A 12,352-nucleotide genomic window follows, 5' to 3' on the forward strand; every position below is an offset into this window, starting at 1 on the left:
CTTCATATCATCTCATATGTTATATATTCTGTCTTCAGTTATGTTTTGAAAATAATTATAATTGTCTTATTGCAAACTGATTCAGTGATCTTTATTCAGGGCAGAAAATGTGAGAACTCCCCAGACTTTGCTAGGAGGACACACTCCTTTAGAGGGATACCACTATTTCACACCATCAATCACAATTTTGAGTACAAAATTTTCGCTAAATTTTAACCTCTTAAGAGATGCTGCACTATAAAACTGCAAAAAGAAACCACATACTGTAAATTTTACACTTCTGAAACAAATATAACAAGGTGAATATGAATACAAATAAAAAAATAAATAATGAGAGACTCATGCTTCTGGCTATGATAAGAAAAGTATAATTTCAATTCATTATTGCTGGAACACTCTTGCATTGTTGCTAACAGCTCTTTTCTTTTTCCAGAACTTAAGTCAGAAAATAGAAGACAAGTAAAGACATTCTCTGTTTGTAAAAACATGGTTTAATTTGTTGGAGAGAATATTTTATCACCCTTCAAACAGGGATTTAGTATTTTCATACACCTGTTAAAATTCAATATGCTAGAAGACCTTATTGAAGCTTAAATGGCAGCAGATTAAAATGCTCAAAATAATCCAAAACATTACTAATGTATTGATATAAATTGGAAATTTTTCATTGCAAGTGGATTTTTCTCAGGTACTTGTATCAATTTATCTAGTTAAAATGTGCAGGTGATTGCAATCCTGTCTTAGTCATACCACAATTATTCTTTCAGGACTTTCATTGACATTTTGCACAAATAATAAAATAATCCTAAAACAAAATTCCATGGTGATTTGAAACCTGCAGTTCGAAGTTTTTTTCAGAAGGTTTACATGGGAATTGAGCACAGAATATGGTGGTAATATCACCTGATTTAGAGACCTGACTTAATTAGGAAAGCTTAAATTTTATTTCATTTTTTTCCTTTCTTCAGCATTTAATGAATTATACTGAATATCTAATTCTACCGGCTGCTTTTCTAAGCATGTTTTTCAAAACAGAAAGCATGGTGTCACATTATTCCCTGTGGGTAGGTATTTTTTTGTCTCACATTTGATGGCCAGCTTCCCATACATCAAGTTGAAGCTTGATAATTACAAATTGTTGTTTAGCCATTTTGTTCACTAAATGCATGACCCTTGAGGCTGCCTTATTCATTGTTATTTAATTGTTCCAACCAATGCACTTTCACTAAAATAGATACATTGGATAACCAAACTGGAATGACAGAAACAAATAAATTGTCACTGGAACCAATCCATGTACACTCAGTCTAATCCACTATTAAAGAAACTGCATTATTTTCATTCAGAACAGTGTGCTTCAATAAATACATTAGCTCCAATTTCCACTGATTTTCAATGTTCTGTTCTGAATTAGCACAATGCCCGTAAATATCCATTATTTATACCCAAAAGGCAAACACTTACTATGTCAATGCAGACAGGTTTTATAACTCCATGCAAAACAAGCATTCCTGTACAATTCAAGAACAACCACTTTCATAATATGAAGATATAACTCATGTGTAGACATGTTTTACATAAATTCTTGGATTGATATTTGTGCCTGTGGACATGAATCCTCTTCCTGTAACATGCTAGAGTACTGTTAAGCCATATAGTGTGTTGTGTCATCATCACGGTGCATAGGTAAAATTCCTCTATGTTCCCTTGACAGCACAAATAGAATACCTATCTCAAGGAAAGATGGCTTTCACTACAGAAGGACTACAGGAAGACTATTACACCCAGAAAATACAATTTTTTAATCTATACATATGGAGATAAACTGCTTCATGTTTTGCAGAAGGAAAGGAAGACTGCTAATGTAACACACATGATAGAATATGTCCTGGGTTGGGCTGGGATAGAGCTAATTTTCTTCCTAGTAGTTTGCACAATGCTATGTTTTGGATTTAAGATGAGAATGATGTTGATAATGCTCTGATGTTTTAGTTGGTGCTGAGCAGTGCTTGCGCAGAGTCAGGGCCTTTCCTGCCTCTCACCCCACCAGTGAACAGGCTGAGGGTGCACAAGATGCTAGGAGGTGACACAGCCAGGACAGCCAACCCCAAATGACCAAAGGGATATCCCATCCCATATGGCATCATGGTCACCATATAAACTGGGGGCAAAACTGGTTAGAGGCTGCAAATTGGGAGCAGGCTGAGCATCGGTCTACATATAGTGAGCAATGGCATTGTGAGCCACTGATTTTGTATATTCTAATTCTTTTATCACTATTGTCTCCCCTTCCAGTTCTGTCCTACTAAAATTTCTTTATCTCAGCCCACAAATTTTACTTATTTTCCCCAATTCTCTCCCCTATCCCACTGCAGGGGGAGGATTGAACAAGTGGCTGTGTCATGTTTAGCTACTGGCCAGGTTAAATCACGACAGAATCACAGAATCATTAGGATGGAAAGGACCTTTAAGATCATTGAGTCCAATCATTAACCAAACACTGCCAAGTTCACCATCCATGGTAAGAAAATATCCATTATAAGAAAATAGTAACAAGGAATGAGTAATCAGTGCTTTTTATACTTGCCCTTGGAAAGGTTGTAAATCTATCCAGTTCTTCCACAAAGCAAAACATCTGTAAACTGATTGCTGACATTACAATCAAAAGGCTGGCAGTAAATACTACCAAACTCCCAAGTTTTTTTCCTGGTCCAAATATCTTATACACAAAATCCTCCAAAGCAGGAGAAATCTTTATAAGGCGAACTACTCTAAGAACCTGCAAGGAAAGAGAAAAATGCAACTGTATCAATTATTTGATGATCACATTAATCAACAATGTTCAAAATATCAGACATTAACGGACAAAAAGGGACCTGCAGCCTTGTAGACCAATAAATATCAAGTTTCTACCACTTGTAACAGATGGCAAGTTGTGTGTTAGGTTAAAACCACAAAACCTGGAACATAAGCAGCATTGAGGCATACAGGCATGGGATGATAGTACAGGCATGGGAGGACCCAAGGTCTCCAAGGCTATAGTTAACTCACCGACCGTGAACAGTCATTGCAGAAATGCAACTGGGTAAAGCCAGCTTTGGGGTAACAAAGGGAACAAAAAACATAGACAAAACACATCACAGATATTAAATCTGAATGCAATGTGGAATTAGAGACCAAAGGAGGTTTATAGTATGCTACCAAACATAAGAACAGCTCCAGACAGGAGTCAAAGCACATCAGTCTGGATTTAGTAACTGAGAATCTCCTGAAGGGCTAGGTAAATGGCTCCAGTTTGATTATCATCACTGTTAAAATGTCATTATTATACTAAATGGACAGCATCCTGAACAGTCTTTGATGAAAGCTCTGCTTTGAGCAGTGGGCTCAATGAGATGGCGTTGAAAGGCCTCTTCCAACTTAGATTTCTCTGATTTTATGATATTTGTTATACCAGGTTAAATATTCACATAAAGAACTGCCAAGTCTTCTTCCACAGATCATCTTTCCATTTCAGTGACCTGAGGCAAAATTGTTTGGCATTACATACCACATAACCTAGCAAATTTGGTAATGAGCATAAATTATTTTTTATAATATTTCATATTATATATAGCATGGGAAATTTTGGGTGGTGCTTCTCAGTATCAGAAAAACTCAGTATCACACAACAGCATTGTTTGCCCCTGACATATCAGACCTCTCAGCAGTGGCAGCAAAACTTTGACCTTGTGTGGAACTCCTCACCCATTCACTGCTGAGTCTACCTTGAAAGAGCTGCTCACAATTCTGATTTTCCTGTTTCTGCCATTGATGTTGACACACTGACATGAACATCAGTATCAACAAGGGCAGTGGCAGCAACAGTAGTTGCTGAAGACACCAGACAGCACATGGGGCAACTGAGATTCTGCAATTCTTAGGGAAGAAAAAGACTCTATTCCAAGGTATTACCTGGATTTCCACAAGAATCATACAGGAACTAAAAGGTAGGAATTGCAGTGCAGTTATTGGCTGACCTTATGTACAAGTCAAATACTATTACTATGTTGTTTTTGGAAAGAAAATAAGTATGACAGAAGTTGTTCATATAATGAGTTTACTGTACCCTGTATCTTTCTAATAATGTATACCTTTGGACTTCACATGAAGCTTATCTCCTACCCATTTGTAAGGTATGCAGAATATGCTTATCATCTAGATTCAACTACCAAAGGGGAGAGAGAGAGAGTCCGCTCAAGAGAGCAGCTTACTCCAAGCATACCAGAGCCCTTATGTGAGACAGGATGAGCCTTTGCTGTCTTCTGTGGCAAAGACAAACAAGGGTCCTAGATTCAGGGTTACACTGGACAGCTTAATTTACACAACGTTAGCACAAGGTGAAATAAAGTCCTTTGTTTCATATTGGTACCTTGACTACATTACATATAATCTGAGTTCATGAAACTGGCTACTAAGGCAGACAGTGAGATGAGTGAGATTTCCAAGTACCATTAACATGTAAACACGGTGCCTTCTTACTTACAAGATTTACTCGCGGTGTAAATATTAGCTCTGCTCCCATCAATGCTAGTTTCAACACAAACCCCAGTGGGGAGAAGATTTCATACTAGTTGATATTCTGAGTGGTGTTTTAGATAAACTCAATTATCTGCATTACTTTTTTCCCTTTTCTTTGGGGAACTTTAATTGACCTTTAAGCAACACAATAATCTTATTGATACTGTTTGGTTTCTTCATTTATTTTCATTAGGTGACAAATTGAATCTAGCAAAAGTACATTCTAATGAATTTATGCATTTTGTGTAATTGGACTGCAAATTGTATTAAATTTAGGAGCTGTAGAAGATGCACTATTTGGATTAGATTTAAAAATATATTAAAAACAAATCAAAATGAGTAATACAAAAAAGGAACCACAGCTTTGTTACAAATAATGGCTGCATCTCCTGCAAGGGATGATAGTTATTCAGAAAATGAGTCAGCAGTATTTTCCCCAAGCACAAATACAATACCATCACTTCAGTCCAGTATAGGTTTAATTCTGTTTAAACCTCTCCCTTTTATGCTGGTTCATTACAGATCTCTGCAATAATATGCAAAATCTGTCATTTCTCCACTGATTTTATGTCCTACAGATTATAGCCATGTAACAGTCCTTTGCTGTAGTCTTTCACAGAGGGCTTTGCAAAGTGTCTTGAATGAATGCACAGTGAATGCAAGGAAGATAGGTGGGAGGGTGGACAGTAGCCAATGTAGTAAAGAGTGAGCGATGTGCTGGCAAAAGGTAATGATACAGACTAATGAATAATGCAAACTGAAATGTATGCAAGGAGGACTAGACAAGCCAAACAACAATTCATGCTTGCTATTCTGGAATGTGTCAAGGACTTCTGTTTTCAGTAATCTGTTTTGTTGGCTGACAAGGAACACATTTACCCTGTCATCATGAATACCTAAATGCCTGGAAATCTGCCTAACATTAAGACATATTCATGTGAAAAAGACTTTTTGACCTCGGTTGATTTGAAAATGTGTTATCTAGCTTGCCCAGAACTTAACTGTGGAGGAGTATCGTGTGTACCTTACATGCTGACATCAAAGGTGTTCTGAAACCTTCCAATCATTTGCCTCCTAGGGGATTTGGATTGCAAAATACAACCCAAATCTTTCAGTGTAGCAGGTGTTTCTGCTTGTAAAACGTATGTCTTTCATAGACTTTGGAAAAAACATCGCATCTTGAAATTTTCATAAAAGCTAGCACTGTGTAATTAAAAAAACCACCACCGCCACCACCACTGCTCCACTAAACTAATTAAATCAATTAAAAAGACATTATTTTATTATCAGCATCTGGTTACATTTTAGTTACACTTTCAATCCTATGAGTTAGTGATGACATCATCCATTTAGTCCAACATTCATATTTTATACTAAAAATTCTTACAAAGAAACCACCAGTCATAAGTGGACTATGTTTTAATACAGACCAATTATTAACTAAGTTGCTGACTGCTTTAACTGAGAGCTCCCAGCTATGCTCCCTGTGTACTTTTGACACAAGAGTGCAATGGCATACTCCTGACAGATCATCCTTTCTTGCACCTTAGATGTATCATGCTGCACTGAGTAACAACATTCTACATATTTGGACAGGAAAATCAAAGCTAGAATGACTTAAAGTCTTCAAATGATATCAGCTGAAAGCAAAATAGTTTTTTTTTATCCTGAAAGCTTTCTTGAGCAGGTCTGCAGAACCATTTAGAAAAAATACAGGATGACATTTGCAGAAATCTGAAAATTATAAAAATTATAAAAAAAATTATATTTCAACCCACACTTGGGGAGACTGCTTCCCCCATATTGTACTCATGATTACAAGATGTGTCTCTATAACTAATCACATTTATTGACAGGAGTCTGTCTGATGATTTACTATTTGCCTTTATTGAGTATTACGTATTCACCATGCCAATCCATTGCTGAATAATGGGCAGATATGAATCCTTTAATATATATATATTCTTAAAAAAACCCCTTTCTTTAGCACTGTAGAATATAACACATAATGAATCCCAGTGCTTTCTCCCAAAACTGGAACAACCCTAAGCACTTGAAGGAGCATGAATAGGGAATTGGTTGGGCTGGCTGACAAGAAGAATTAGAAGTCAGAATTAATCAGTCTTTTTTTGTCTCTCTTTCCTGCTCTTCAGCCAAGTGAAAATGCAGGAAGAGCCTAAATAAACACACTTTTCCTCTAGATAAGGAATAGATGGACAACTATAAAACCCAAGTCTAGGATGACTCTGGATAAATTACCTCAGAAGACCCACAGTATCTTAGTTAGGCATGTGACTGCCACAGAGATGAAAATTTGGAGAAGCAACAGCAAGTGAACTGAGGCCTCAAGGAGAGCAGTCAGGAGAGTAGTGGTGGACACTACTGGAAGGTGATGTTATAAACAGCAGTGTACAAGGTCAAGGCTCAATGAAGAACAGTGAAGAAACAGAACAGAACTTAATGAGCAGTGAAGCTTAGGTAAGAAATGGGAGTTACTGAAAACAGAAAGGACTTCTCAGCAATGTTAGAAAGAATCCTATTTCTGTAAATCTACTCAATGAACACAGTTAAAAGCAGAGATTTGTTATTTTATAGTTATTCTCAAAATGAGGCAATACTGTGAGAAAATTGAAATTTGTGTGAAATGTGGATGGGTAATGTTTTAATTTGGTATATAGGGTAAAAAGTAAAAGTATCTGATCATACCTGAAAATATGTAAATTGAGAGTGATAGAGGTCTGGATAAATATGGAGAGTGGTTCCAATCACAAGCAGCAACTCAAACTTGTGAAGAGATGAGCTGATGTATCCTGTGAAACCCAAACACCAGATCTTCAAAAGAGCTTCTAAATCAAACAGAACTGTAAAAGCAACCTAGACGGATATATAAAATAAGAAAGATGCATTCAAAACACTGAGTTAAATTAGAAGTTTCTATGTCATGATGTCTATCAGGGCTTTGTATGGCAAAAATAAAGATCTTCATAATATTTAACAAAACCAACCATATTCTGAACAGAAGAAACAATAATAGATTTCACTTCATAAAATTTTCTAGACTCAGCATAGACAGGTAGATTTCACAATTTGCAAAGCATGAAATAGTAAATCCCTCCAGATGATCTTTCACTTAAATACACATATAAAAAAGAAAATATGACTTACAACTTATTTTTTTTTCAAATTATGAAGTAATGAGATTTCTGAAGGATTTTAAGAGATTTAAGAAAGACACCAAAGTTTAAAGGCCTCTAGTTTGAAAACCTCTACTTCAATTTTCTAAAACATCCAGAGTAATATGACAACCAAAACAGCTAGAAAAGAGGCAACGGTTTTTAAGCACCAAAAACAAATTTTTAAAAGAGCTGAAATTCAAAGTTAGTCCAGAATTGGTTAATTTTCACAATAATGTTAAAGAACTTGGACATGGTGGGAAGTTACAAGGGAAGAAATCAACCTGTAGTGATTAAATGACTTTGGAATTCTTCCAGAGGCCTTTCCTGAAATATTTGCACAGTAAATTGCATAATGTTCAGCTTAAACAAAAGGATAGGTGTACGTCTTCAAGATTTATTTTCTCTTACTTCTCTCACTACCAAAAATCCTTCTGGCTAGACACACTTCCTCATGTGCCTTCTTATTTTACCACTGTATATACTCTGAGGTGCTCTCTTCCACACTGTCCAGCAGACAGGAAATGCAATGGAAACACTTTTCTGTGACTCAGAAATGTTCTCCTCAGACCCTTTACACACATTGGGACTTAAAAGAGACTCTAAAATAACATTAGATCACAACTAAATACAACTAATACTTACAAAGTGCAGTAAAAATAAAGAAAATGCAGCTTACATCTCCTTTGAGGACTAGCATTATTAGTCTGTTAAGATGGAGAGACTAATTGACTGTGGGCCATGAGGTCTACTGAATTTGGCTGGGGATAAAAATGCTAGAGACTAAGATTTTAATGCTGACCCTGACAGTGAAAATCTCTGGGATGCTGTGTTAAGTATTTACATTATTTAAAATTTAAACTCTACAGTCCATCAAAAATATATTTACCAACATGAAAGAGAGAGGTTGGGAGATAGCTAAATAAAACTTTACATATTTTATGTGTACAGGACTGTCACAAACAGGAGTGGAGATGGAAATGAAACAATGAAGCTTATGTCCTTTGTTTATTCCTCTAGTCCACAGAGCTATTTACAAGCACTGCTACCAGCTGTATTATATGGCTTCCTCAAGGCATGTAAAATAGTTACCAGGCTTCAAATGTCCTCAGAATGCTTCATAGCACTCCATCAATCAGGAGATTTTCCTTTTCTTAGGTGTCACGGGTTAGCAAGCACAGCTCCGGATTTTCTTGCAAAGAGGTGCTTACAGCTTCCTCTATGACCTGACAGAGCCTATCAACTGGCTAGTTCGAATATTGACAATTTTTAAGCCACTTAAAATTTTGACCGTCTCTGTGGTCCACATTTAAGAATGGACAAACCCCGGGAAAGAGTTTTCTTGCTTCCGGCTTTGGGAAAGGTACCTGGGCTGGGCCTGTATGGGGCCCAGCAGGCCTGGGCCGGGCCCTGCTCAGCCGGGGCCAGGCCGAGACACAGCCATCCTGGAGCCGTGCGGCCCTGTTCCACCTGTGGTCCCCCCAGCCCTGCTCTGTGCAGACGGTGTGGAGCCGGGGCTCTACACACTCCCCCCTCTCCAGTGTGGCCGAAGATTCAGCTGAAGCTGCCCCGCTGCCTGGCAAAGATCATGTGACCAACAACAATAAGCGACTCCAGCTGCGGGGCTGGGTGAGATTAACCCTTTTAGTGCTGTAAGTTTCCTCCAGAATAGATGAGGCCTGCAGACATAAAGTAAAGAAAGAAGAGCTGAAACCCTGAGGGAGGAGAAAGAGGAGATGCTTAGAAGCTGAAATTCTGTTGTGAAGCTATGGTGGTGATAGACTATGATATATCAGAGTACCCATTGTAATTTCATGAAGCATGGCGGGGTGGAGCGTTCAAACTGTAATTGTGAGCAAAAGCACTTGTTCTGGAATAAGCAAATGCTGAAGCAGCTGTAATTTGATGAGAAGTTTGAACAGGGAGAGATGGAAGTGGTGAGGGCTCTTGCTTCAACCGGAAGGAGAAGACCTCTGTTCCTAGAGATGCTCCCAGAGATAGTCCTAGAGATGAAGATGATGAAGACCCTTTTCTCCCAGGAAAGGAGAAGGGCCTCTGTTCCTGGAGCTGAAGATGCTCCCTGAGATGGGTGAGGAGAACCTTTGTTTTTGAACAGCTCAACCTTAAAATTGTACCCCAACAGCTCAAGATTGGACCCTCAAAAGCAGTTGTGGGGAAAGCTGTAAGTTGGGAGAAGGGACTCCCACATGATGCGAGCAGAGAACCAACATGGGTGGCTGTCTTGTGATACTGAAGCCATGAGAGAATTTCTTGTGGAGATATCTCCATAGCATGAGCAAGAGAGACTCCTCTTCCTAAATGAACTGAACAAGGTTATTATGGAAGTGGTAAACAGACTGAAAATCTCAAGGGTTGTCTTCTTACATTGTCAGTGGGAGAAGGGAGAAAGGTGGGGGGAGGAGAAGTGTTCTGAAGGTGTGGGGTTTTTTTTCCCTTTTTTTTTCCTTTCTTTTAGGTCCGTTAATAAAGTTCTTTATATTCTTTTAAATTTTTTACCTGCTTTGCTTTCTCCTAATTCTTATCTCACAGAAGGTAAATAAGTAATGAGTATTTTGGACCAAACCACTATATTAGGAAAGAAAGGCTACTAAGAAATATTTGTGTGCTTTCAGTCACAGACAGTGTAGGGACGCTTTTATGCCCTTATCCTCAAGTGGATCTGGCCAGTTTTTCAGCCTGTGCTATGGGATCTCAAAGAGCCAGGTTTGAAGAAGCTACTTCTTTACATGAAAATCTCTAAGACACGAGGAAAATGTTTTAGCAAAAACCCTTAAAAATAAAGCTCACTTTTAATGACAAGACATCTAACCAAGTCATAAAAGAAGAAGGGCATTGAATTAGGCAAAATGGAACGGTGGTTCAAAAGCAGCTGCAATTTAGCTCAGAGCAGGTGGAATAACAGTGCCATTTAAATACACACATACACACTTCAGAGCACATAGGCTTCCTATTAGAACAAGACTAACAAATATGATGTTAAGTGTATTTTAATTTATTCTAAAAATGTGTGGGCAGGATCATTTGCATTTCACATGCTTGTCAAATGAATTCAAACCACTGGCACTTAAAAATGTATCAAATGGTTTGCATAACATCTGATTACATTTATACACCTGTCTTCCTGCTGACAGAGCTTGTATTTTTTCCTTCCTTGTAATTAATTACAGGAGAAGATTCAGAATATCTGACTAGAACTTTTTGTTAGGCATGAAATGCAATACAATTTTATAGTTTTGTGTGGTTTTTTTTTAAGCTGGAATAATTCCTTTCGTTGCTGTAGAGACAAGGCAAAAGCAAACATGGCAAACCAGAAAAAGCAGGTGTAAGACATGAGCAGCCACTGAGCAGCCACCCTCCACCGTGTTGTCAGTTTTGCTTTGGGGAGGCCAAGGAGGACCTAACAGGAATGGGCCATTTCTCTGATAGTTATGTCCCTTTTTTTCACCTGGAAGCTTTATGGTATCAATGACACCTTCATCAACACTAAATTTTGCTAGTAGCCACTTGCCTCTTTTTTTGGCAGAGGCAGAGCTTACTATCAGTCAGCATCCAACAGTGACAGACTCTGTTTTCTTTGTGTCTTACCTGAAAGGTTATCAAGCTGTCGGGAATGACAAGAATTCTTTCAACGAGGATCAGTGGGATTAAGGGCACAGACCTCTAGCCCCTCCCTCACTACCAGATTTGACACAGCATTCAATCCTTCCTTCATCCAGGACAGGCCAAAAGCTACCCAAAGGCAGCAGTGCAAGGGGGCAGGTTACAAAAGGAATCTAGGAGAAACTATATAGGAGCACTTGGTTTTGAACTCTGGTATTCAGACAGTATTTGTAGGAATCATATGCAACTCAAATAAGACAGCTAGTCTGTAACATGTTTTAATGGAAGACTCATAAGAAACAAACATCCATCACTATTCTGTCTAGGTATTGAGCAGTTAAAGTTAGCATCTTCATTATAAATTACCAAAATGTGTTTGAAACTCTACTCTTTCCAGGATACTGCACTGGCGTTTTGAGTCATCCTGTTAAAATTCTGGTTTTGCCTAATCAGCAGGACTGATGCATACAAGTTGAAATGCCTGCCAGAATCTCTTATTTACTACTGGGTATACAAAATTATGCAAACAATGGGATCTGGGTATAGATTAATTTGTTTTATCTTCTTGTCTAACCTTTGCCTTCTTGAGCCTTTTAATTTCATTTCAACAATGAAAACAGGTTACTTTTCTTGGTATTGGGCATCTCAATAAATCCATTTATTTTACCCACTGACTTTAAGCAGATGTATTAATATGTGACCCATAGAACGGACCAAGTGAGATATTTCATTAGACATATCTTCTCCTAAAGCCAGCAGCTTCCAACATAACTTCTGGAAAATGTATCAGAAAGCCAGATATGCTTGCTGTAATCTATCTGGCCATTTCCTTTATCAAAGGGAATCCTCACCACTGTTGGCTCCTCAAGTCAGCTCCCACTGAAGGGAAAGCTTTCTGTAGCCTACTCTAATAGAAAAGACAGAGCAGCAGCAGTGCATCCTGCTTCAACTAGTCTTCTTCACCAAGGAAACAGACTAGCCACTGTGGAATAATCTGC

The 12,352-nt window shown here is 38.0% G+C and overlaps 1 protein-coding gene across 6 annotated transcripts in view; it reads right to left on the reverse strand.

The window, feature by feature from the left end:
- Positions 1 to 12,352, reverse strand: part of NALCN (sodium leak channel, non-selective) — a 240,299-nt gene that overhangs the window by 97,374 nt on the left and 130,573 nt on the right. For all 6 annotated transcript variants that reach the window (XM_048295894.1, XM_048295893.1, XM_048295892.1 and 3 more), the window contains 2 exons: positions 7,267 to 7,434; positions 2,588 to 2,779 (listed from right to left, as the gene is read on the reverse strand). In XM_048295894.1, the coding sequence (XP_048151851.1) occupies positions 2,588 to 2,779; positions 7,267 to 7,434 (360 nt within the window). The remainder of the gene's footprint in view (positions 1 to 2,587; positions 2,780 to 7,266; positions 7,435 to 12,352) is intronic.

This window comes from Corvus hawaiiensis, chromosome 2 (genome assembly GCF_020740725.1).
Source record: "Corvus hawaiiensis isolate bCorHaw1 chromosome 2, bCorHaw1.pri.cur, whole genome shotgun sequence".
Classification (NCBI taxonomy): domain Eukaryota; kingdom Metazoa; phylum Chordata; class Aves; order Passeriformes; family Corvidae; genus Corvus; species Corvus hawaiiensis.